The sequence below is a fragment of the Anabrus simplex genome, chromosome 6 (genome assembly GCF_040414725.1).
Source record: "Anabrus simplex isolate iqAnaSimp1 chromosome 6, ASM4041472v1, whole genome shotgun sequence".
Classification (NCBI taxonomy): Eukaryota; Metazoa; Arthropoda; class Insecta; order Orthoptera; family Tettigoniidae; genus Anabrus; species Anabrus simplex.
In genome coordinates, this window is record NC_090270.1 from 225,944,963 (window position 1) to 225,970,989 (window position 26,027).

At 39.6% G+C, this 26,027-nt stretch overlaps 1 protein-coding gene across 1 annotated transcript in view; it reads right to left on the reverse strand.

Moving 5' to 3' along the window:
• Positions 1-26,027, reverse strand: part of LOC136875941 (uncharacterized) — a 74,711-nt gene that overhangs the window by 30,823 nt on the left and 17,861 nt on the right. Inside the window, exons 2-3 of the mRNA XM_067149559.2 lie at positions 16,831-17,100; positions 11,020-11,337 (exon numbers count right to left, since the gene is read on the reverse strand). Of these exons, the coding sequence (XP_067005660.2) occupies positions 11,020-11,337; positions 16,831-17,100 (588 nt within the window). The remainder of the gene's footprint in view (positions 1-11,019; positions 11,338-16,830; positions 17,101-26,027) is intronic.

The following is a 26,027-nucleotide window of genomic DNA, read 5'->3' on the forward strand; positions in this document are numbered from 1 at the left end:
ATAGAGTTGATTAGATCTTTCTGTGATTGTCTCTTGGTTTGTCTGATAATTTGTGTGAACTTTTTCCTGATATTTTTGAGGTTGGTTGCACTTTCTTCTGCTTTGTGTGTTTGAAATTTTAACTATGCCTGATGTCTCTTCATGAATTTTGTCACATTCTGAGGTCCACCAGGCATGTATTTTACATATGTTCAATGGGGCTAAATTTTCAGCTTGTTGCCTGAGAATTGGAACCAGTTCTTCTAAGTTATCTGTCATTTTTATATTTTGTGCGACTTATCTACGTTTATCATTCCTAATTGGTGTGGATCAAGGTTCCTCTTTCGTTTATTGCATTTTGGTTTCTTTTTTTAGTGGTGTGAACTTAATCTTGATTTTGACTATGTAATGATCTGAACCTATATCTACTCCTCTTAATACTTTAACACTGTAGATTTCTCTGTGGAAGGTTTTGTCCATAAATATGTGATCAGGCTGCCATTCGCCTTTTCTCCAATCAGGATGTTTCCAAGTTTCAAGTTTGTTGGGCCTTCTTTTGAAGTAGGTGGACTTTGAGATTAGTTTGTGTTCTCTGCAGAGTTCAACAAGTCTTTGACCATTCTTATTTGTATGTTTATGTGGAGCCCATTTCCCAGTGATATCTCGGTATTTCTTTTCTCTTCCGAGTTGGGCATTGAAGTCCCCTAATAGGATCTTAATGCTTTTAATATTTATTTGGTTAATTTGGTCAAGGAGATCACAAAACTTTTCCACTTCTTTCCTAGTCTTTGTTAGAAAATTCTTTTCATTAGTAGGGGCATGGGCATTTGTAATGGTATAAATTTTGTTGGATGTTTTTAAACTCAAAGTTTCCTAGATGGGATGGCTTGAAAATCGATTATAAATTTAATAGAGAAATGTACACTCAAGTTCGAGCATTAAATAAATTTCACATTTCAGTCTTTGCTATAGTCTGTAATTGTCCTGGTTCTTTTCATGCAAGTTATGATGTGGTATCTACTACACTTCTGCCCACACAAAGTGTACTTACAATCTTCGTCTGGCTCATGGAACTTCTGGTTTATGCATATCTTGTGGTGAAACCCATGTGTGGAGAGTCGTGTTATCACGTGGCGCCGTGTGACTATAAACAGTTCCAAATTGGGGACATTGTTTCATAACCCTTAGTCCAGGTTTCCCGTTGTAAATTCTGTAGCCTTGAGATTCAAATGGTTCTTCTGTAGTATTTCTCATCTCCTGGAGTCCTGCTTCTAAAATTTTCTGTTTATCTAATTCATCCGTCAAGTTCTTTAGTTTCCCTGCTTTAAGTAGAGAATTAATATTATAAGTTGCAATGAGTTGATCTGATCTTGTTTGATCCTGTTCTTATGTGGTGGCATAGGAATGGGTGATTGCCAACGCTCCGACTCATTAATGCCTTCAAGGTGGCTACCTACCGAATCTGATGTAGACTTCTCCTGCTTTTTTGGACAGGACAGTGGAATTTTTCCTAAAAGACCTTTCCATGGTTGACTTTTGAAAGTAGTTAACCTTGAGTGGAGCAAGCTCTGATTTACAACTACAGTTGTTAACCGCAGAGGGACAACCCCAGATGTTCAGGGTTCTGGGTTGGCATTTCCTCCTAACCCAATGAGGTATGGTTTTTCCCGCCAATACTCGGGTGGCTGATTGCAGTGGTTTCCCACTGGGCGATGGGGTCGCCACGTCCCTACACCACGTTATTACCCATATTACATTGAACAAACAAATTATAAATCAAGCTGCTCTTCTATATGGATAGAGATAACTCCCAGATCAACTCAAGAATATTACACTGCTGTAGGAGCAACAACATAGTTCGGCATCAACCACAGCAGTTTTGATGTGTCATTTACTTTCAAGTTTGGATGTGTTGTTCGCACTCATCCGTGTTTTAAATTTAGATTGTAAATTGTGGCATATTATGTGCATATGTCTTCCAATTATAGTGTGGCTGAAGATGACCCAGTATATATGGGGTCAAAACTAGTCCCAGTTTAGTCCATGTTTAGATGGATTCTAGGAATTACATGACTATATCACATAAGAACTAAGACACTCTTAGAGTTATCTCGATTCCCAACAAAATGAGAGGCAAAAATTGAGGTGGTATGGTCACGTGACCAGAGCTGATTCAGAATCTATTGTGAAGCGAGCAATTCTGCTCAGCCCAGATATACAACGGCCTCGCAGCAGACCTGTAAAGCAGTGGATGTACTGTACGAGGAAGGGCACGAGATCTGCAGGTCTTGTGGACGCTGAAGACCGGGCAAAATGCAAAAAGGCCGACCCTACAGAAGAAGGAGTCAGCTCCTGCTGCCTTTGATCTTAGAATCAAGTGGCATAAGCATACCACTAATCTAGTGAAGTAAACAAGTGAACTAACATCGAGGAAGAGGAACGTGCCAGTTGGGGAGGCTTGTGATGCACCTCCAAGTGGATTAATGAATAAATGGAGCATCATTATGATGAAAGGAATATGAGGAAACCGGAGATCCTGGTGAAAGCCTGTCCTATCTCCACTTTATCCTGCACAAATATTACATGTAGTCACCAGACTTGAACCCAGAACCAGCGTTTAAAACATGAAGCGGCCACCAGAGTGTAATGAAAATAGCGAAATTTGAACAATCATATCACACCTTATAATTAAATTAACACCTTTCTTAAGTGATACGTAGTAGGCCTAGTTTAATCTTCAATACTATTAAGTGGAATTGCTACTGTTAGTGAGTCTTAAAATAATAACTTATATTCAAAGGTTAATAAGAATCTCCTTCCAGTATGAATACCTATGAAAATGTTTGAGATTCCTTCAAAATGTTTAACATTTTGACAGCACCCCTAAAACTTCTCCATTTACAGAAAACAGAAAAAAAAAAAAAAAATCATTTTATTTTACAATCTTGAGTCAACTGGGCATTTAACATCTTGAGCTTAAGAAATCAAGAAATAAAATATCATAATGGAAGAAAATACAAGCAGGTAATTTTGCAGTTTAACATTATTCTTTATCTTGTGATCATAAGTCACGGGACCAATAATTTTATACCTCACGTGTTCCTGCTTTTGGGAGAAGGTGAATTCGAGGCTCACCCTAAGCACTCCTAGAATAGTTTTCCATGATTTTGCACTTTCTTACCGTGTATTTTAATTAAGGCCAATTTCACTACCTTTCCAGTACTGGTCCTCTCCTTTCCCCATCATTGATGAAAACTGCAGTTGTTATTGTGCCGTTAAACTCTTAGCAAAAATGATGTCGCCTGGATTGCAATCTGTGGTCACTTTGGTAAGAAGCCAGCACACTAGGAATAAGCTGTCCCTCCCTAGAAACAAGAAATACTGTAGGGCCGTCACAAGGAAAGGACGAGCAGGAAGATGCTATGAGCTAGGGCCTATTATTTTATGAGAGGGGCGGTATTTGAAAATCTGTTTAGGGATTAAGAGCGCCTCACAAGTTATTTTCAAGTTATTCGTGATAAAAAATATAAAGTTGGGCCTTTGAAAATTTGTGTTCTCTCTCTCACACTCTTCCCTCCTCTTCAAGGTCAAGTTTCCGGTGCTGTCAACAGGAGAGGATAAATTTTGCCATTTACATGGGACCGGCAGCAGGCCTACCTATTGCCATTTCATTTTCTAACACCACAGTGTGTATCCTGTTGCTAAGCAAGTTTTACATTCATTCCAATTCACAGTGATTATTTCCATACTGTATTATCATATGACTCTAGACACAGATGCTCTTATTTTTTAAAATATCTAATATTTAAAAAAATTCAGACCATTTGAGGGGGGATTCTTGGATTCTTGTCTGGTTGTGATGACTACTTCACTACCAATTTCTCAAGAAACAAGGGACAATAACCAGTAAGGAATGAAATGAAAATACAAATATCATAATAAGCAAGGTTAAAGTAGTCGATGGAAAAAAAAAAAAAAAACCTCCTGTGCACCAGTACCTATTAAATGAATTTAGTTATTATGCAATAAACATTTCTGCAAGTATTTGTATAAAATCAAACAGCTTTCCTCATGTCTGTCTTGTTCTGAAAAATTTTGTTAACAAGTTTTCCAACTTTATAGCTGCTTGTAAAATTAATGGTATGTCCCAGGAATTAAGTTTTAGTTGTACTAGTAGATTAGATGGTTCATTTTTGTTTGTGATATACCAGGTGTATGCATAAGTCTTTTCTGGTTTCACTAACAGATGGCACCAGCGAACAGTATGCAGCATATGAATTTGACATATACGTCAGTTTGTTCGTCTGAACCTACCAACACACACAAGTTGAGTCCGCCAAACACTAGCGTCTGTGTTGTATTGTTCAGTGATCATGTCGACATTTGTACCTGAAAAAGAACATTTGTGGCACGCTTTGCTTTTCTTATTTATTCAAAAGGAAAAGGCTGTGTAAAGTCATCATTTGCTGGTAGAAACAAATGGTGAACACACTATCAATTAGAACATGTGAGACATGGTTTCGTGGTGATTATCAGTGTGAAAGACAGTGCGCGTTCTGGTAGACCACAAAAGTGTGAAGACTGGCAATTTCAGGCGTTACTGGATGATGACCGTTAATGTACAATGCTATCGCCAAGAAATGATTAATTTAAATACGCATTGATCGAAAGACAACCGGAATGGACCAGGAGGTATAGTGAAGTGATTTTGTTGCACGACAATGCACAGTCTCACACAACAAAACCAGTGAAAGACAGCTTGAAATCGCTTGGATGGGATATTCTTCCACACACGCCGTACTCTCCCGACCTGGCGCCATCTGAGCATCACCTGTTTGCATCAACGGGGCTCACGCTCACAGAGCAGCACTTCAGCAATTTCGAGGAAGTTGGAAAATGGCTCAACGAATGGTTTGCCGCAGAAGACAAGCAGTTTTTCTGGCATGGTATTCATGACTTACCTGATTGATGGGTGAAGTGTGTAGAAGCCGATGGCCAATATTTTGAATAAACAAAAAATGAATTTTCCTTGAAAATTAAACCTTTTCTTTTACCACAAAAACTGGCAAAAACTCACGCATACACCTCATACTAAGTCTTTGACAGTATACACAAAGTTCCATTGAGAGAAGCTGTTCTGATTTCAAAATCATTGTTTTGAATTTGCTATCATTTTAACTGGTTTCCACAAATACTTTCTTAGTGTCTGATTTTCAGTGAAAATGAAAAAAAAAATATATATATCAGCTAATTTATTTTTAAAACATTTACCACAACATTTTCCATTGTATGATTTAGAAAGTGACCTTTCTTTCTTTATCAAGAGTTTTCTTTAATGTAAATCATGAAAATCATAGTCTTTTCTTTAATGAATGGACATTCCTGACTGAAGATCAAAAAAGTCATCATGAAGCTGTGTCATGAAGGTTGAGGGAGAGGAGTTAACACAGGCTAATCTCGTAACTATCAGCAGTAATATTTACCAGTGTGTTCTTTCACTTATGGTCTATTTTTTGTTGATTGAATTTCACTTTATGAGTCGGGGCACTCAAATGGATATGGTCTAAGCTTTCGAATTTAGGATAAAATGAAAATTCACAACCTGTTTCCAGTCATTTGACTGGGTCAGGAATGGAATGAATGAAGCCCCCATCTAGCGGCGAGGATAGGAATTGTGCCGGCTGCCGAAGCCTCTCTCACAACTTAGGATAAATTTACTCAAAATTTAAGCATTTTAAAAAGAAATAGAAGTTTCTCTGCTGTTGGTGTTAACCATAATGTACATGATGACTGCTGGTGGTGGTGGTGGTGGTGGTGATGGTGGTTCTTGGAGCCCAAAGCAAAATTCCTTGTTTTTACCAGGTTGCCACATGAAAATATTAGGCAGAGATGAGCAAGTTTCGGCAAGTTTGGGAACGAGACGACAATTTTTTATTTGCCTATTTAGGCCCATGCTGCCTTTTCATGTCAAACTGTCATTCTTATTTGTTCAATTTTGTTTAACTCTTTACTCTCCTAAGTGCTTTATTTCTGCATAAGGTATGCAACTCTGCCACTTGCTCAGTACTAGTAAATTTAACAAACAGACCTGCTGTGCTATTTGCCAGTCATGAAATGCCTAGTTGCCATGCCTTCCTCTTTCATCTCACAACGGCAATGTTGAGTGGTGGAATTCTCTGTAAACCTCACTGAGATTACAGGTGTACAAAAAATAAACTTTTAATTGGTTTGTGCCTTGTAATGGTAGATACTGCCAGGTAGAAATTGTTTGCCAATTTACCTTCCTCCACTCAGCAGTATTTTGTTTAGTAACTTTTCTAACTAAGTTAAAGAGTTTGATTTTCTATGAAATATAGGACTCTCCAGTAATTGCCGAGTAGAGGAAGACATACTGCTCATATCACACACAGTAAAATTGGCCAAATTAAATATACTATTGTGAACAGTGATCTCCATGGTTACATTTGTAAGTTTGGTAGACTTATTTTCAACCAACAGAACAGTTTTAATGTGCAAAGTCTGAAAAAATATTTTTAACCTGTCACATTTCCACTACTAAGCATAAATCTTCCTTGTTGCCAGGTATGATCAAAAGAAGATAACACCACTATCAACAGCTGTTGCAGCATCCAGCAGACATTCTCAGTTCTTTTTAGATTTGTGTTAAGCTTTGTCAATTCCAGAAATCCTTTCTGGAAGATCAAAAGCCAAATGCTGAGAACTTTTTTCTGAAAAATAGAGTGGGGAGTGCATACCAAGTGAAACAAACCATGTCAAGAATTACTTGCCCATATACTATGAGAATGAAATTCAAAATATTCACAGAGAGGTTTGTGAGAAGAAAATATGGATTTCAATTGATGAAACAAACACAGTGGGAAGGTACATTTCAAACATTATTGTAGGAATGGAAAATGGAATGCCAAGAATATTTCCTCTAACATCTGAACAGTTAGAAAAAATGACAGTACAACTATTGCTCAAGTTACACCGGCTCTTTAAATTACATTTGGCACAAGTATATTCGTCACAATCTTTAACAAATGCAGCACCATATGTGAAGAAGTGTGAAGGTTTCGATAATTCTCTTTCCAGAAACAGTCCCTGTGATATGCTTAGCACACTGGTTTCAATGAATTGCAGAGAATGTGCGTTGTTTGTTTCCTAACATTAAAAAAAATTAATTTCTCTTGTAAAGAAGACTTGTCAAAGCCCCATCTCTAATCCATATCTTCAAGGAGGTTGCTCGAACTCGCTCTTCCTCCACATTAATTATTAAACCAACTCCTGCATCTCCCCTGTTTGATTTTGTATTGTAATAAATCTTTTACCTCTTCAGATATTCCTTTGATTTCTTCATCTGCTGAACTAGTAGGCATATAGACCTGTACTACTGTTGTGGAGATTGGCTTGGTCTCGATCTTAACAATACTTTCACTATGCTGGTCATAGCAGTTTACCCACTGATGCTCATGAAATGGGAAACCCAATTTTGATATCAGAATTGCACAGAGCCTTAAGAGAACTAAATAGGAACAAGGAACCTGGAATTTATGACATACCCTCAGAATTACCAACTGCCTTAAGAGAAACCAGCATGGAAGAGAAGTGCCATCCACTTTTTTTAAAAAAAATTTTTGCTAGTGGCTTTATGTAGCACCGACACAGATAGGTCTTATGGCGACGATGGGATAGGAAAGGCCTAGGAGTTGGAAGGAAGCAGCCGTGGCCTTAATTAAGGTACAGCCTTTACCTGGTGTGAAAATGGGAAACCACGGAAAACCATTTTCAGGGCTGCCGACAGTGGGATTCGAACCCACTATCTCCCAGATGCAAACTCACAGCCGCGCGCCCCTGACCACACGGCCAACTCGCCTGGTCATCCAAATTTTTGCAGAATGTTGTGGTATACTTATTCACAAGAAAGCCGGTGCTGACAAATGTGAAGACTACTGCACCATTAGTTAAGTATCTCATACCTACAAAATTTTAACATGTATTACAGTCTTTGCAGAAGAACAGAAAGACAAGTTGAAACTAAGTTGAGATAAGATCAATTTGGCTTCAGAAGAAATGTAGCAACATGTGAAGCAATTCTAACCAAGTCTGATCTTAGAGGACTGAATTAAGGATAAGTCCACGTACAAGGCATTCGTGGATCTATAAAAGGCATTTGATAATGTTGACTGGACCAAGCTATTTGAGATCCTGAAGGTCATCAGGATCAGATACAGAGAAAGAAGAATTATCTAAAATCTGTATAAAAATAAATCTGCAGTGATAAGAATCAAGAGCTTTGAAAAAGCAGCAGCAATCCAGAAAGGACTAAGGCAAGGCTGCAGTTTGTCCCTCCCTTCTTTTCAATGTTTATAGAATAGGCAGTAAAGGACATCCAAGAGGAAATTTGGAAAAGGAATCGCAATCCAAGGAGAGGAAATCAAAACCCTGAAATTTGCCGATGATATTGTTATTTTATCTGAGTCTGCAGAAGATCTGAAGAAATTGCTGAATGATATGGACAGTCTTTGGGAAGCAGTACAAGATGAAAATAAACAAGTCCAAAACAAAAGTAATTTATTGCAGTTGGGACAAAGTCAGGTGATGCAGGATTTTTTTTTTTTTTTTTATTTTTTTTTTTTTTTTTTTTTTTGCTAGTTGCTTTACATCGCACCGACTCAGATAGGTCTTATGGCGATGATGAGACAGGGAAGGGCTAGGAATGGGAAGGAAGCGGACGTGGCCTTAATTAAGGTACAGCCCCAGCATTTACCTGGTGTGAAAATGGGAAACCATGGAAAACCATTTTCAGGGCTGCCGACAGTGGGGTTCGAACCTACTATCTCCCGAATACTGGATACTGCCCGCACTTAAGCGACTGCAGCTATTGAGCTCGGTACAGGAAATATTAGATTAGGAAATTAAGTCTTAAAGGAAACAGATGAATATTGTTTGTTACTTGGGTAATAGAATAACTAACAATGGCAGAAGTAAGGACATAAAATCTACACTAGCACAAGCAAGGTAGTTCTTTGGGGTAATTGTCTTTGATGAAATTAATAACTTCGATCCGAGGCTCTTTTTATGTTTGAAAGCGATCAAAGACTGTAACCACTGTTTGCTGGGCCTATCGTGGATCTTCGCATAAGTGTTTGGTTTTGCACTAGATGGTCAGTGCCTGGCAAGCATTTCCTCATGTTGGCTAGATCTATGGTTTACCAGCCAATACTCTGGAGGCTGACTGCAGTGGTTGCCCACTGGGCGTTGGGGTCGCCACATCCCTACGCCTTTGTCACTTATTCTACTGTTCCTAGACATTGAAAAGGCTTATGATAGCGTACCAAGGGAGCATATCTGGAAATGCCTGAAAGGGCTGGGTGTTCATGACAGTCTTATTGCGAAAGTGAAGATACTGTATGATAAAACCAGAAGTTGTGTACAAGTGGGTCGCGGGCTGTCCAAATGGTTTGAAACAAAGAGAGGAGCACAGCAAGGCAGTGATTCGTCACCCCCTCTTATTTATCAGTGTGATGGATGCCATAATAAAGGCTCTAAAAAGGAAGGAGCAGCAGGACTTGCAAGCTTTCATCTTTACAGACAATGTGGTGATCTGGGGTGAAACCGAAAATGATGTGGAGAAAAAGCTGCAGAAATGGAGTCAAGAGTTATGATTTAAATATCAACAGGACTAAGACGGTGGTGATGAAGTTACAGAGGGGAGATGACAAACCACAAATCAGAATAAATGACACCAAACAGGACAGTGTTCCAACGTTTAAGTACTTGGATAGTATAGTATCAAAAGACAACCTTGCAAAGTATGAGGTTGACAGCCGAATTAGCAAGGCAACTTAATTTTACCACCAAGTAAGACAACTGCTGTGGGATAAACAAGTACCATTAAAAGCAAAGACGACATTATATAAATCATTATACACCCATCCTCACGTATAGCTTGGAAACTACCACATTAACGAGACAAGACAACTCAAAACTCCAAGTTGCAGAAATTAAGTTCCTATGCACCGTGATACTGAAGACCAGGAAAGACAAATTCAGGAATGAAAAAGTCCGAGAGGAGGTGGGAATAGGAGACACCCTACTACAGAGGATTCAGAAAGCAAGACTGAAGTGGTTTGGCCTTGTAAGAAGTACGAGTGCAAGCAGGATTGCAAGAAGAGAATATGAAAGAGAAAAAAGACCAGTGGGCAGACCCAGAGGAAAATGGCCAGATCTGGTGAAGAAAGATGTCTAGGAGAGAGGATAAGATTGGGAGATGATTATGAGAGAACAGTGGTTCATGGACAGAAAAAGATGGAGGGGGCTCTTACACCACACCCAGGCAACTGGAGATGATTATGATGATGATGATGATGATGATCAATGAGGGAACTTTTGTTCACGAGTTGAGTTTTATCTAGGTTGCTTACAATGTTGAAGTAAATGCGAGTTGTGAGAGTAGGTGGAATCTACCTAATTGTCACTTTACTCATGACATAACCAAGATTTATATCAAGCCTGTGCGTTCTACCGATAATTTCACAGCAGTTAACGTGTGTATAACTTTTTCATCACATTGACAGTCACACCAAAGATCACAATTTATGTTAATTTTAAAGATGTTCAATTTTTGTGAGTTGTCACGACATGTCAGAAAGGTCTCATTTTAATTGGACACATGTGATTTTGACCTTTCAGTCAACATTGCAAGCGTTGATTGTCCTCGCTATGTTTTAAAGTGTCTTATATTTTCGACTGAGGATGTCCTAAAAGAGGACAAAACATGTCTCGAATTTTAATGTCTTAAAACAAAGACAAATAATTTGTATTGTAAAGGTGGAGTGTTTGATAAAGCATTTCACAAGTATACACTTATGACAATATGGGCTTTTATGATGAAGTTAATTTCTTGTATTTAAAATGTACATCAAAGGACTTACACCACAAGAATGTCTGCACCCAGGGGTTTGAGACACAAACCATGCAAAGGATGTCTAATGCCCAATTCAGATAGAAAATCTGAGAGCTGTATTGTAATATTACCTGGCCAATTTCCATAGCTTCTGTTGCAGAATGTGAAAAAGTTTGATTGAATTGCATTGGACTCTTTGTTACATTGGCATCAGTCACCAGTTTGTCTCGAGAGCCATGTAACTGTGGAGCAGAGCCTCCAAGACTGGTGTCAGATACTAGAAGATTTACACAAGATGAGCCATATGAATTTCTTGATTTGGGCACCTCTATTTCAATTGGTTCAGCCATGAGACGTAACAAGGAACTGATTACTTGATGGGAGACTTCAGCAATTGCAGAGTGAACTTCAGGAAAGGATGAACTAACCTCAGTTTTACTTCCATGATTCTGAAATAAAACTGTACAATCAATACAACCAGAACAAATTAAAACAGGAAGTTCCACATAATTGACAGACAAAATTTAAATTTATCAGAATGAAAAAAAATTTTAAATTGACTATGATCGATGAACATTTCAGATGCATAATCACTTTTAACCAAACATTTTAAAGCAAACAAATATGTATCACTCGCTTTGTCTAGTTATCACACACACACACACACACACAATATTTGAGTCTAGATTGAAAAACTTGAACATAAAGGAACAGTACATAAAAGCTTGACTTAGAGTATGTTGCTTCTCTCTCCTATTTATTTAACCCTGACCTTTTGAATATCATTCATGGAGTTATGAGAGCCAGTTTTGACCATACAGTACATCTTGTGTTTAAACCTAAAATAAAATCCATATTTAGAAATAATGGTGGGCGAGATAAGCAAAGGCTAGAAATGTTGCTTTCCTTGTAGAATATCTGGGGATACAAAGTCAGCAGTAGATCAAGTTGTATTGAGTGAGGAAATGTGGAATTATGAAATAGAAGTTTATGATACAGGTTTTTCATATCATTTTGCTCAAATTGTGCATCTAAATTTTAGGGTAATAGGAAACTGTAATTTAAAAAATAACAATGTAACTTACAGGGAAACTAGAATGTGTAACAAGGAAAATATTTCATATTTTAACCAGTTATTGGCCAAGGAAACTTGGGAGAGTGTATATAGAAATAACCCAACTAATGAGGCCTTCAGTGAGTTTTTGGATTTGTTCAACTATTATCGAGTGTTTCTTTCCTTTCTTTGCTTTATAGAATCAAGGAAGATTTATTGACTAGGTGGACATAAATTATCAGTGATAAGACTAGTTTGTGATCAATATGAACCAAAATAAACTTATTACTGTGCGAGGAAGGACCGTGCCCTGATTCAGAAGTCCTTTACTGCCGGCTTTTCTGTTTTAGACAGGAAGGAGACGTCCTCCCAGCCATAGTGGATGGTGTTGCTGCCTTCTCTTGGCTGTGGAGCAAACTCTGTCTCCCCTCAACATCTCCCCCCACCATCACTGTGGCTGTAAAGCTTCCTTTAAACAATGGCTACAGAAGACGTAACATTCTTTGTGAAGGTTTCTGATATGTATTGTGACCGTTCACAACGTCACCTATGGTATGTCATGATATCCAGGAGATGGAATATGCCGTTTTCCGCGTCATTCTACGATAAAAACTGCCCAAGTTAGAATTTTTCTGCCCACTCCAGGACTCGATTTGCAGTATCCAGAGTCGCGCGACCCAGCTCTAGTTGCTGGTAATTAGCAGCAAGGCGGTGCAAGAGCGCTTGTACTCGAAGTTTTCTCACTCCAACCACGAGCGAGATGAAAAGATACGCGATATCAAGTGACAAAGAATATAGGTCACTAGCTGAGCCCAGATAGTATATCCAACGTGAAAACTAACATTATACCCTGTTTTCCTCGCTCATTCACCACTGCCAACTTATCGCATTCAGCTGTTTTATTTCTGTTAATTTTTATAAATCGCAAAATACCCAATGGATAATTAAGCGCAAACTTTCATTTGTATCAGGGAATTTTACGCATAATTATGAGACCGAGAAGTGCTCTACTTAACTCACAAAGCGGTAACTACGCTGTAAACAAGGGCGCGTCTTAATGACTAACAGATGTTGGACCCTAACCGTGACAGCGAACACAAGGAATCCCCTGTGCTCGTCATCATTCACCGCCAGAGACAAAAGGACGCTTTTGAGATTGCTTGAGAATCTACGAAGCTATTTCAAAAACATTCACTAAGTGGAAATAAGAATACAAGAGCTACAATTTGATATCCTGTTCGTCACTATACGTTGCGTATTAACGGACCAACGTGTGAGAAAGGGTTGCATTTTTCCCCCACCCTTAGCATTCGGGTCTCTAGCGTAGCTCGCCTATATATTCAAGAGCTGAGAGGGAGACACTATCCAGTGCATTTCAGTGCAACGCCAGTACGGTAGTATTTCGTCGTGGTTTGTGTGCGAGTCGTTTGTGAAGAAATAATCTTGTAATTTGAGCAGTGTAATGCAGTGATTTATTAAAGTCTGTGAATATATGTGGAAATAATCACCCTCTGAGTGAGATGTTAGCGTGTACAGTGTGCCGCTAATTAATAAAATAGGAATGGTGCGAAACCGCAATAACCGATGTCCGTGTGTAGAAGAGGTCGTACATCGAGCCTCCTATGTATCTAAGCTAATACGGCTCAGTTAACATATATAGGGACGTACTTAGCGAAGTGTGTGTAACGAGCGGGCTTGATATAAATGTGAATTACCAAGAAAGTCAGTGAACGGCTCATTGTCGACCCAATTGAGGACAGTGCCACGTTAAAGTAATCCGTAGTGCAGTTGAGAGCTCGACTTACGGCTAAGTGCAATAGAACAGGCCTGAACTAGTATCATGAAATACGAGAATGCTAATACATTAGTGGCCTAACCACTGTCATTTCTAGGGAAACTAGTGAAATTTCTGGGCCTATAATAGCTGCCTACAAGAAGATTAGATAAATGAGAAGGGATTAATGTCGGGTTTCTGGGACATTACCGACATCATGTTGGAATGCTCGTGCTAATGAGTATATCCAACCATATATTCAAATTGTGATGTGTAATAAACTAACGCATTCACATGAGATAACTTCCCCTCATTTACATGTCTGTGAGAACGTCGACATCCAGCTGAATGCCAGAGTTTTGCCTGTGTACCAGAGTGAACGAGACATCTAGCTGTGTGCCGGAATTTCGCCTGGTAGCCGAGAACGTCTGGAGCGTCGCTGTCATGTGTGTGACCTGCCAGGAAGTCATCATGGGTCTTCGCATCGCTGATGACGTGATGGAAGTCAAGTAAACCATGGTTGCCTCCCTGCAAAGCTGTGAACGTGGTATCCAGAAGGCTGAGTACATTTCCAAGTATTTATATCTTTGAAGGTCGTGTCCCATTGTAAATATGTAGATTTTCCACTTAGATGTAACATAGACTGCAAGCACGCCATTTCAGAGGGATAATAATAATAATTTCATTTTTATTTGGGTTTTTTATAGAATACTTTCATCATGGTTTTGGAACGACCATATTTTACTTCCATCCTTGTATAAGGGTTCGATAATGCATGACGTAATTATAAGGACCTTGGCTTAATTAAGTGTGAAGTGCTGTCAAGTAGAGGGAGCTTAAATATTCTGTAAAAATGACTCCAGTTATCTTTCCATAGCATATACGAGTCATCAAGATTTTTCAGTAATTCATTTTTTTTGGTGCGCTTCACCTGGTAGATATCCCTCCTAATTAGTAACTAAGGCACCTGGAACAAGGCATCGAGACAGTGGGTATCTTACATCGTTAATTAATTAGTTCACGAATGCGCAAGTTAATTTGGACCCTGGTGGCAGGAGATCATCATTAAATCTGCATCGTGGTCAATGTACCGAAAGGAAATGAAATAGCTGAACAGGCTGTACCCATAATATATAGTGTGAAATGAAAATGTGAAGTTCCCTTGGAATCTGTCATTAAGATACGCGAGGTGCATATCGCGATGTGAATATGTTGAGTACAACCGGATATAGGGCCGAGATTTGTTGTGATGCCATTGTGGGCAGTATTGAAAGAAGTGAATAGATTATTTGCCGTGAAATAACTGTCTGGGAAGTGCTTGGCAGGCCGCCCCTTGAAAGTGTGTCACGGGAAGCTAACAGCTGGAGTTTTATGAGCCCCTTTAAACGGGGGAGTGAAGGCGTTTTCTTCAATGAAATAGAACAGATACAAGTGGCGAGTTTCTTTCCTTTCGGCACAGAGATTACGTGTGTTAATTTAAATAGAGCCAACGTCACAGAGATCCCAAATGAGCATTAAAGGAAGGATCCCTCCAATTTCTTTTCTTAATTACTTATAGCGTACAGGGAATTCCAGATTAGATATACCCCGTCTCAGAAGATCTTGAGTTCGTTCCAGGAGACAGTGAAAGTTTATGTTCACTGCTACCAACAGCGGGTGGCTTGTACCATCTGTGACTCATTGTGTGTGTGTGAAATGTATATATTCTTGTCCATTTATTTATTTATTTATGATGTGTGGTATTGAAGTCGCTAAGTGCTTGTCCATAGGTAGCAACGTTGTGTAAATAATGTCCTGATATAGGTATTGATAAAAATTCTAATGAAATGAGCGTGTTTATTATATTGCATATTTGGCAACGTTTAACTCAAGGAAGTGTTGTAACGCTACTTTCAAAGGATTGGGAGTGTAAATTGCCTATTTCAGTTCATCTGATTCTAGCAAACTTATATCATAATTTGATGCAGATTGAATATATTAATTCTTGGCAGGTAAACAGATTTACAGCGGGGTGTGTCCATACTGATTAAATATGTGTGTGATTTAAGTGTAGAGTGAAATAATTCGAGAGGAAGCACCCCTCTAAATCTGAGATAGTGTAAATAACCCAAGAGGGAACGCCTTCTTAAGTTTGAATATTTAAACTATAATGAAGTGTAGGAAAAGACTACCGAACATTTAAACGTCAAGATCACCCAAATTACTGTATGCAAGGTGTTTGTATGGCATATCCATGTAAATAATGTGTTTCACTAGTATAAGTAAAAATTTGTTATACAAGATATTGTCTCTCTTCTCATTAGTAATGAAATGGTATTACTCTCATAATTAACTTTTCCCCCCTACTACTGAGACTATTACTAAAGAACTTATGGCCCCATCGGACATTCCACAGACCCGAAAATGCGATATCGACTCGGCTAGCGAATTATTCTAGTAGGGGAGGGTGAGGCTTCGACAAACCGGGCTGAGTTCGAGGCTCACCGATGGTGCTCCATTCTAATGTCATATTTGTGAACAATGGTAACTGGTTCATGTACTGATGCCTTGGAACGGTACAGTATTTATATTAAGGGAATGATTCTGGGGAATTAAATTTGTATTTTTCTACTGTAATCTATTTGCTAGAGAGCCTCCGTGACTCAGGCGGCAGCGCGTCGGCCTCTCACCGCTGGATACCGTGGTTCAAATCCCGGTCACTCCATGTGAGATTTGTGCTGGACAAAGAGGCGGGACAGGTTTTTCTCCGGGTGCTCTGGTTTTCCCTGTCATCTTTCAATTCCAGCAACACTCTCCATTCTCATTTCATAGCATCTATCAGTCATTAATAAATCACTTTGGGAGTGGCGACCCCATCGTACTAACAGCATATATATGATTCATTCATCACATCCCTGACCCGGCCAATGACTGGAAAACAGGTTGTAGGTTTTCATTTCATTTTCAATCTATTTGCTATGCTGCTGCTGTCTTATTTAGGTAGGGGATATGAAGGGGTACTCTATTCCCCTACCCACAATATATAAATATGTCAAATATCCTTATAAAAATATGATATAGCAGTTCTCACTCTTATTGTACAATATCAGAACTTGAAAGAATAAGGAAATTTACCTTACTACTTGTAGGTACTGAACTTCTGACTTCCCAAAAGTGACCATCAGATTTGTCCACCGGTGGGCAACGACAAGCTGTACCTCCAGACTCCAGTACAGCATGCAAGCCAGAATGGGCACAAGAAACAACCACTCGGCAACTGAACTCCCGAGTTTCCACTGCAGCAGGTTGCTGGTCCAAGGCAGCTATAGAATCCTCATGTCGCAGTTTGAAGCCAGTTGATGTAAGTAGTTTGACAATATCTGTCACCTCGGGAACATCACATACCTGGAATATAGAGCCTAAATATACTATATCATACTGATATAACTTTTGTCGAGACATTATCCATACTATGGGATTCTCATGTCCACCCACCAAGTATGGAATGCTGTGGCAGATCACGCTTTGAATAAATAAAAGCATCTTAGGCCAATGCTTGATATTTTGTTCTTTACATCACTCGTACTCAGGTCTTGACTACAATGCGATAGGACAGTGTTATGATGGAAGCTACAGCTCCAGCATTTGCATGATGTGAAAAAACAGAAAACCATGGAAATCCATTTTCAGGGCTGCCGACAGTGGGGTTTAAACCCACTATCTCCCTAATGCAAGCTCATAGCTAAGCAACCTCAACTACAAAGCCAATTTGCTTGGTATTTGATACATCTATCGACAGGAATTCCATATATGCTGATAAATTTAAGTGGATCCAAACAAAATTACATATTTAAAGTATGTTGCAATATGCTCATACTACATAGCACAAAGTTTACTGATATATCCTGATATTTTCAACACAGATGCATAGGGTTTAGCACCATAAATAATGGCCCCACAGACACAGCGGTGCAAGTGGGCCCCAAACTGCTGCAGACCTTTCCTGGAAACACTGCATTAACAAAGGAATTTTGACTTAATTCCAATAACAGGGCAGCACTGTGGTCAAATCCTTACAAAACGCATTTTTCTTGCTAACATATCATTGGTGAGCAGTGCTGCTTTGGTATTTCTTCAAGTTTGTATGTGTTTGTAATGACTGTGTGACATTGTGGGAAAATTGCAAATAGATAAGAGTCTGAGATTGCCATTATGTATCAAGTATTTATGCAATGCAATTAATTTCCTCCTCAACCAAGCTGCGCTTGTATTAACATAAAACATATTGCTGGTTATACTAGATCACAAAACCACTGAATGCCGAAAAATATGTCTTGTTTAAATGGTGCTGAAAATAGTAAATGAAAAGCCCGCCAAGATAAAGTTATAAAAGATAATTAAGATTGATTGTTTCAGCAACAAGCTATACACCCAGAAGAGATGCCCAATAAAATTAAGAACAAAGATGTAATGGGGGAACATTCTGGATCGAGTGATGTAAAAGTTGAAATTGGACATGATATCAGTTGTAACAACAGAACTGGGGAGGATTCTGGTGATTTACAAGTTCGCAGAGGACACGAAAGAAAAGCTTCCGTGGCTCAGGCAGCAGCGTGTCACCCTCTCACTGCTGGGTTCCATGGTTCATATTCCAGTCACTCCATGGAATATTTGTGCTGGACAAAGCGGAGGCGGGACAGGTTTTTCTCCGGGTACTCTGGTTTTCCCCGTCATCTTTAATTCCAGCAACACTCCACTATCATTTCATTTCATCTGTCAGTCATCAATCATTGACCCAGAGAAGTGCGACAGGCCTCGGCAGCTGGCACAATTCCTATCCTTGTTGCAAGATTGGAGCTTCATTAATTCCATCTCTGACCTGATCACTGACTGGAAAACAGGTTGTAGGTTTTCATTTCAGAGTACACGATACCAGTTGTGAAAATGAATTTGGAGGAAATTCTGGAGATTATCCCACCCACTCATTTTCTCTGATTTTTTCCTCCTTCCCCACTGGTCTCACTTTCATTATTTATAGACTCCCAAATCTTCTCTAATCTATTTTCTCTACAATATCCATTTATTCCTTCTGCTTCCAGCTCCTTCCACCCTCATTTCTTCTCATTCAATGCCCCCTTGTATTCTCTTCTTAATTTACAATATTCCTCCCTCTTCTCCTGTTCCGCTCCCTTCCTAAATTCCATTAGGGCTCTCATTACAACCTCTCTTTTCCCCCATACAGTCTTCATCAAATCACCCAGTCACACTGTTTTTATTTCCACCTTCCCTTCTCTTCACATTCCTCCCCACACTCCTTATTGGGATTTCTATTAATTCTAATGTCATCAGATCCTAATCACGCTTTTACACGCTGCTCCGCGAGTCTCCACTACTTGCTGTGGCGTTGTACGAATCCGTTAGCTGCGTCGAAGGACATTTTGTGCGTATTTTGGCCAAGTAATTTTTTTTAATATTTAAGGAAATAATTTGGTGATAAGACAACAGGGTTTGTAATGTTTTATATTCCAGTTTTAAATTGCTAAAATGAAATAAAAATGTATATTGGAGGCGATAGCCCCCCCACCTCCATCTATTGCTCTAATCGCCGCCACTTTGGGAGAACACCAAATGTGTCACCGGAGTTGTTTTACATGCCGACATCGTACGACAGTGCCGAATGAACATTTTTCCTAGCTTCAAAAATCAGACTACCTCTGCCGGGTTTGAACTTTCAACCTTGGTAGGCCTATCCATAGGCCAATATTTCTATGGTCCAGAGGGAGCCTGAGTTCTACTAGCTACTCTTACGGTTTTCTGAGACTGACAAATGCCGGAATTCACTTAAGTTACTTAAGGTGCCGCTAAATCTCCCTACGCGATTAACTTATATTAACACCTTTAAATGCCACCAAACTGAGCTTAGAAAGCCAGTGCTCTACTGCCTGAGCCACTAGATCTGGTGAATATACGATAAGTTAAATAGATTAAGCTGTGACAAGTAGACTTTATGTGGTTTAAGTTCTCTTGCAGCATACACTTGTAACAAGAGCTGAACCGGGATTCCGTACTCTTCTCTAAGTGCAGCTACATTGAGAAGTGCGATCATTACATTCTAAAATATTATATTACAGAAACTGAACGTTACCAATGGTTTGAACATCTTTAATGATTTTTAAGTCTTATTCCTGAATATTTTCTTCCGTCAAATTCATTAATTGGCCTTAAAGAATTCCTCTTCACGTTCAGACTAGAACTGATGACGGGACCCCGGCAATTGAGTATCCGGGTACCTGCTATGATGGTTACTCTGTGCAATCCTGCTACGAGGCTATATAGGTCTCTAAGATCCTAAAATAAGGTTAGTACCCACAAATGTTTTCAATGTTTACATACAACAGGCTATAAAGGAAATCAAAGAGGAATATGCAAAAGGAATCATAATAAAAGGAGAGAAATAAAAACTCAAGATTTGCTGTTGATGTTATTTTAGGCTACACGAGTCCACAGACGATCTGGAGAAATTGCTGAATGGTATGGATACAGTCATTTGTGAAGGATGATGATGCCTGTTTAAAGAGGCCTAAAATCTAAGGTCATCAGCCCCTAATGGTACGAGATGGACAACAAGGTATGATATAATGATTAAAATTTTAAAATTTATCCACTGACTGGAGATTAAAATAAATGGTGATGAAAAATGATGAGATTAAAACAACCAGTGGATCTAATTCGCAATGCCTTATTTTCTAATAAAGTTATAGAAAATACAAGTGGCAATGGAATAAGAAATTGCCTGAAGTACAGATATATATAATTCAAGTTAGAAGTTAAAATACCGGGCGAGTTGGCCGTGCAGTCAGGGGCACGCAGCTGTGAGCTTGCGTCCGGGAGATAGTGGGTTCGATTTTCACTGTCTGCAGCCCTGAAGATGGTTTTCCGTGGTTTCTCAATTTCACATCAGGAAAATGCTGGGACTGTACTTCAATTAAGGCCATAGCCACTTCCTTCCAACGCCTAGGCCTTTCCTCTCCCATCGTTGCCATAAGACCTATCTGTGTCGGCGCGACATAAAGCAACTAGCAAAAAAAAAAGTTAAAATAACACATTAAAATGCGCAAACACGAATTAAAATAGAGTCAATTGGATAAAAACGCAGTTAACACAAATACAAGAGTACAATTTATTAAAATTTGTATCCACCTTATTAAATACATTAAAATGTTGTTAAGATGAAATTACAACATATATTTTATCAGAACTAGTTTCAACGCCTTTTTTTGCGTCATCATCAGCTGATATACATTTTAGGAAATATTGGCAAACGCAAGTTTATCTACATCACATAAAACAAATTTTTAAAAAAACATATTGATGATCTAAAACCCATGTTAAAATTATATTGTTTCAAAGTCCATATTATCTGAGACTTGCGAGTATTAAACTTTAAGTTGATGAGGTCCGATGTAAGTTGGTTTGCTTCCTCAAAAATAAACTGGGTTTAACAAGAACAACCACTGAAAACACAATCTTCTTAAAGAAACATTGGCTCAGTTTAACACTTCCTTAACCGTGATGTAGAACCGTATTAAAATAATTCAATAAAATCTTCAAGCCGTTATAATGTAGCAATCGTAGTGAGGTGGAAACGAGCAGTCGGTGCTTTAAGATGTTAACAATTATCTCATTCCCAGTTCAATGCGGACCTCAAAAAATCGTTGTCCTTGCGAAGCACCGAGTAGCTTAGTGAGCCGTGTTGTGTTATTTGTGAATTATTGTGAATTATTTTATTATTGTGAATTAGTTTAATATGGTTTAATATGGTTCCGATGTTGGACGATGCCTAATATGGGATGACTGAGGCAATGGGCACTAGGACTCCCTTCATCCAATCACCCGCAAAAGCATGTACCCCATAGCGTGTACAGAGCACTAAATATAGAGAAAACAATTAGAAAACAATAATATTATGTCCTTCTGACATTCGGCTGTGCGGGGACCTGTGTGTTCAGGCGGATACTACTGCAAGGGTACATGACACTCCCACTCGCCGATTCCTGGGTGGTCACTGCGCGGGTTTTCGAGCGTAATCGCACACGCAGGAGGCCCATTTCCGAGCAGCATGCACATCGAAAATTTTGAATCAGTCTATAGCTTACCCTCAGAAAACAAAAAAATAGAGGGGACTATGGGTACATGACCCTTTTAGTCGCCTTCTACGACAGGCAGGGATTAACGGTGAATGTATTCAGCCCCTCCCATCCACAGGGGTCCAACACATTGTACAAACCGCAATCCATGTCCGCACCTAGGTCGCCCCTTTTAGTCGCCTTTTACGACATCAGGGGATATCGCGGGTGTATTCTACATGTGCGTCCCCCACCCGCAGGAGGTGTTTGTGAAGGAGTACAAGATGAAAATAAATAAATAAATAAATTCAAAACAAAGGTAACGCCTTGCAGTTGAATGAAGTCTGGTGATGCAGGAAATATTAGATTAGAAAATGAAATCTTAAAAGGAAGTAGATTAATATTGTTACTTTGGTAGTAGAATAAGGATGGCAGAGGTAAGGACATTAAATGCAGAGTAACACAAGCAAGGAAGGCCGTTTTTAAGAAAACAATGTGCTCACTTCGAACATTGATATAGGAATTAGAAATAAGTTTTTGAAATGTAGTGTTACAGAAGAATGCTGAAGATGAGATGGGTAGACCGAATCACAAATGAAGATATAGTGAATCGAATCGTTGAGAGGAGAACGATTTGGCGAAATTTGACCAGAAGAGGCAAAATGGCGGGGCACCTAGGTCTTGTCCAGTTAGTTTTTGAGGGAAGTGTACGCTGTAAAATGGCAGGGGTAGACCAACGTGTAAATATGACAAACAGATTATAGTAGATTTAGTACGAAGGTTGGAACTTAAATAGTGGCAACACCGCTGTGGAGACGCTATGCAATGGAATCTAATATTGTCGCTGATAGCACGCGTTGGTTACATACCTACCTTACCTCAGAGCAAATGGACTCGTCCTTCCCACATCACCTGCGCGCGCACAAGCGAGAGAAACACAGTCACTTGTGAGCTAGCGGTCTAACGTAACGTTGTTACTATGTTTTCCAAACAGGAACAACGGAGCTGGATCAAGATTGAATGTGCCAGAGGTCGTACAGCATGACAGTGTCATCAAGGTCTTCAATAGGCTTGCGAGGAATCTACATTGCCTTACAGAACAGTGGCACGTTGGGTAAAAGCCTTCAACGATGGTTGGCAAACTGTGGCGGACATTCATCGGGCAGGTCGTCCTACGGGTGAAGAAGAAATGCATGTCCTTGCCGCGTTACTGGACAGTGATCGAAACCAGACGATTCGTGAGCATTCGCTTCAGAACTGTTGCAGAGATTCGACAGGCAGATCTGTTGTAAATAAATAGTTGCCACTAAGTTCCAACCTTCGTAGTTAACGTGGAAATGAAAAGATTAGCACAGGGTAGCGTGGCATGCAAAGATTCATCAAACCAGTCTATGGACTAATGACACAAAACAACCACCACCCACAAAAAATATCAACACAATTAAAGCACAGTTAATGCCAATTTTAGTCAAAAATACTGCATTGCTTAGATTCAATGGATTCCTACCTTGCAACAAAGGTCGAACGTCATTCACGTTTGAAAGTGAAAAATCAACCTTGCCAACTATCAGGAATGAAACGATAAGAGAACACCTTCATACTGTCTGGAAAGAATTATGTCTATAGTATATCGCCCAAATATGTCACCACCGGACGAGTTGGCCGCGCAGCTGTGACCTTGCATCCGGGAGATAGTGGGTTCGAACTACACTGTCACTGTCACGTCTGCAACATCTTTAGGTTTTTTGGATATAAGTATCCTCATACAAATAATTCAACTAATATTTCAGTCCTTTCATCCCCCTAAAGTGGATTTTCCAAAACCAAAAGAAGCGTATTTCTTTCTACTTAAAGGAGACACTAAATACCAATTTTTACGTCTGTAACAACTTCAGTTTTTGAGATATCAGTACCCTAATAAAATTAATTCAACCCCCTTTTCAGTCCCCCTACGTTAAGTGGTTTTCCAAAACACAAAATAATGCCTGTTTTTATTTTTAAAATATTAAAAATATCAATTTTCACATCTGTAACGTGTTAAGTGTTTGAGATATAGTGTAGATATGCTCATCTTAAGAATTCTCGCCAGCCCACATTTCAGTCCTTACCCCCCCCCCCCTTTAAGTGTCTTTTCCAAAAGCAAAATAATACATGTCTCTTTAATTTTAAAAGAGATTATAAATACCACTTCACGTCTGTAACATGTTAAGTTTTCGAGATATATTGTACATATGCTCAGGGATTATGTGTACAAATTTTGGTTGGCAGCTATGCCCAAACCTACACGCATAATCTCGTTGCTGTAGAATCCTGGAGCTGGCGTTGCCATGGTTGCGGCAGTTCATTTCCTTATCCGATTCCGAGAGCAGGGGCAGTGTGGCGCCAATATCTCCATAACTGTTGGTTTTAGGGCCTTAAAAGGTTTTTGGGCCCGTAGGGCTTACCGAGATTTGTTCTTTGGGTCAAGGGGCTTAAAATGAGCTTAGTCTCGTCCTTGCACGACAAATTCGATATTTCGCCTATATTAGCCTATTATTTTTATATCTCCCCCGTCTCCCCCCACCTCTAATTGATTTGAAAATAAAATACAGCCCATGTCTCTCGGGGATAATGTATATTTACATTAGTAAAAGGATTTTTATAATCGGTCCAGTAGTTTGAGGTTACCCTCCAGATATGCAAAAACTAACACAATTTGTGCTCTCTATTATATTAGTACAGATTAAAGGAGTCGGACTCATTTTGTCTTTTTATAATTAGATATAGAACTTACGATGAACGAGGTGTGCTTGAATGACTAGCATTCTAATGTTTCCGTGTCATTAGACTCCACGACTATGCCACAACCTGCCAAAGTAATTAAGTATTCTTCGTGAATTGACGTTCATGATGCTCCTATTCCAACAGATGAGCTGGAAAGATATTTAAAGCAAAATTGTGGAATGGAAGAAGATGGATATAGCGTCCTATTGGAGAACAAACGGACAAAGCTATTCAAAATTTCACCAGATCGGTAAGAAAGTAATATGTATGCAAGCATCAAGTTCAGCTTCAGAGAGAAATTTCAGTTCAGCGGGCTTCATTCTCTTCTACAACCAGACAATTGCTGATGCTCTTTTCATTCATAGTAATTCCATTCCACCACCATTAACAATGACCAATAAATTACGCACAGTAAGTAAAAGATATGTTCAGGTTTGTTTTTATTGTTGGCATATTGCACGTCATTTCTGTTTGTATTTTATTTTGAAGTAAACGCGAAGGAAGTCCTATGAATATGCTTCGTGTTATTTAGATTCATTTTCAGTTAACTTGGTGCACGGGAATTCGTAGAGTGAATGATCCGAATAGTAGTGTGACGTGAACATTTCGTTGTACACGGCGCACATGTTATTGTGGAGAAGTACTCAAGGTTATTCCACTGAGCCCGCCCAGTGCGGTGGACTGCGGTGGGCCGTATCAGCCAGTGCTGTGGGCCAGTACGCTGCCGCGTCAGAAGAGAGCGGCACTGCACGGGCTGGGCTGCTGGAGCCCGTGGGTTTGAAGTGCTGCGCGGTGGGTCTGGCTGTAGGACTTTGACACGGGCTCGTAAGCCAGCTGCACGCAAGCGATTACCAACTGTTTGTTGTGTAACGTGGGGTAACAGCTGCTCGAATTTGCGCTGCTGTTGCATGGGGTTCCATCCGGGCCATCCGAATGATGCGGCGATCCGCTCTCACAGTTGTCTGTCGCGCTGGGCCTGTGCCAGGTCTACGAGTGTGGGTACCTTCATTGGACCACTGCTGCTATACACGTTGTACCGTAGATGCGTGTCGGCCAACACGTGCAGCGACAGTCCTTAGCGATTATCCAGCCTCACACAGCCCAGTTATCCGAGCCCTCTCAAACGGCGACAGTTGTTGATAGCGTGCTTTTCTCTGTCGTCGAGGCATGTTTGACGTGGAACACTTCACTGCACAGACTGCAAGTCAACTACGCTACACCAGAGTCCGTATACTGGAGTCGATTCCTCCGCGACCAATCACGTGGGGAGACTTGTAGCAACAATCCAATGGGTCTGAAACTTTGATCGATTACATACCTACATGACATAGTTCCATGTCTTGAAAATCAACATAAACGACCAATGCCTTCATGGTGTTGCAATTTCCATTTTCTTAAGTGTATATTGAACAGCGCCTCGAGCAACAGGCTGAAATGCTTTGA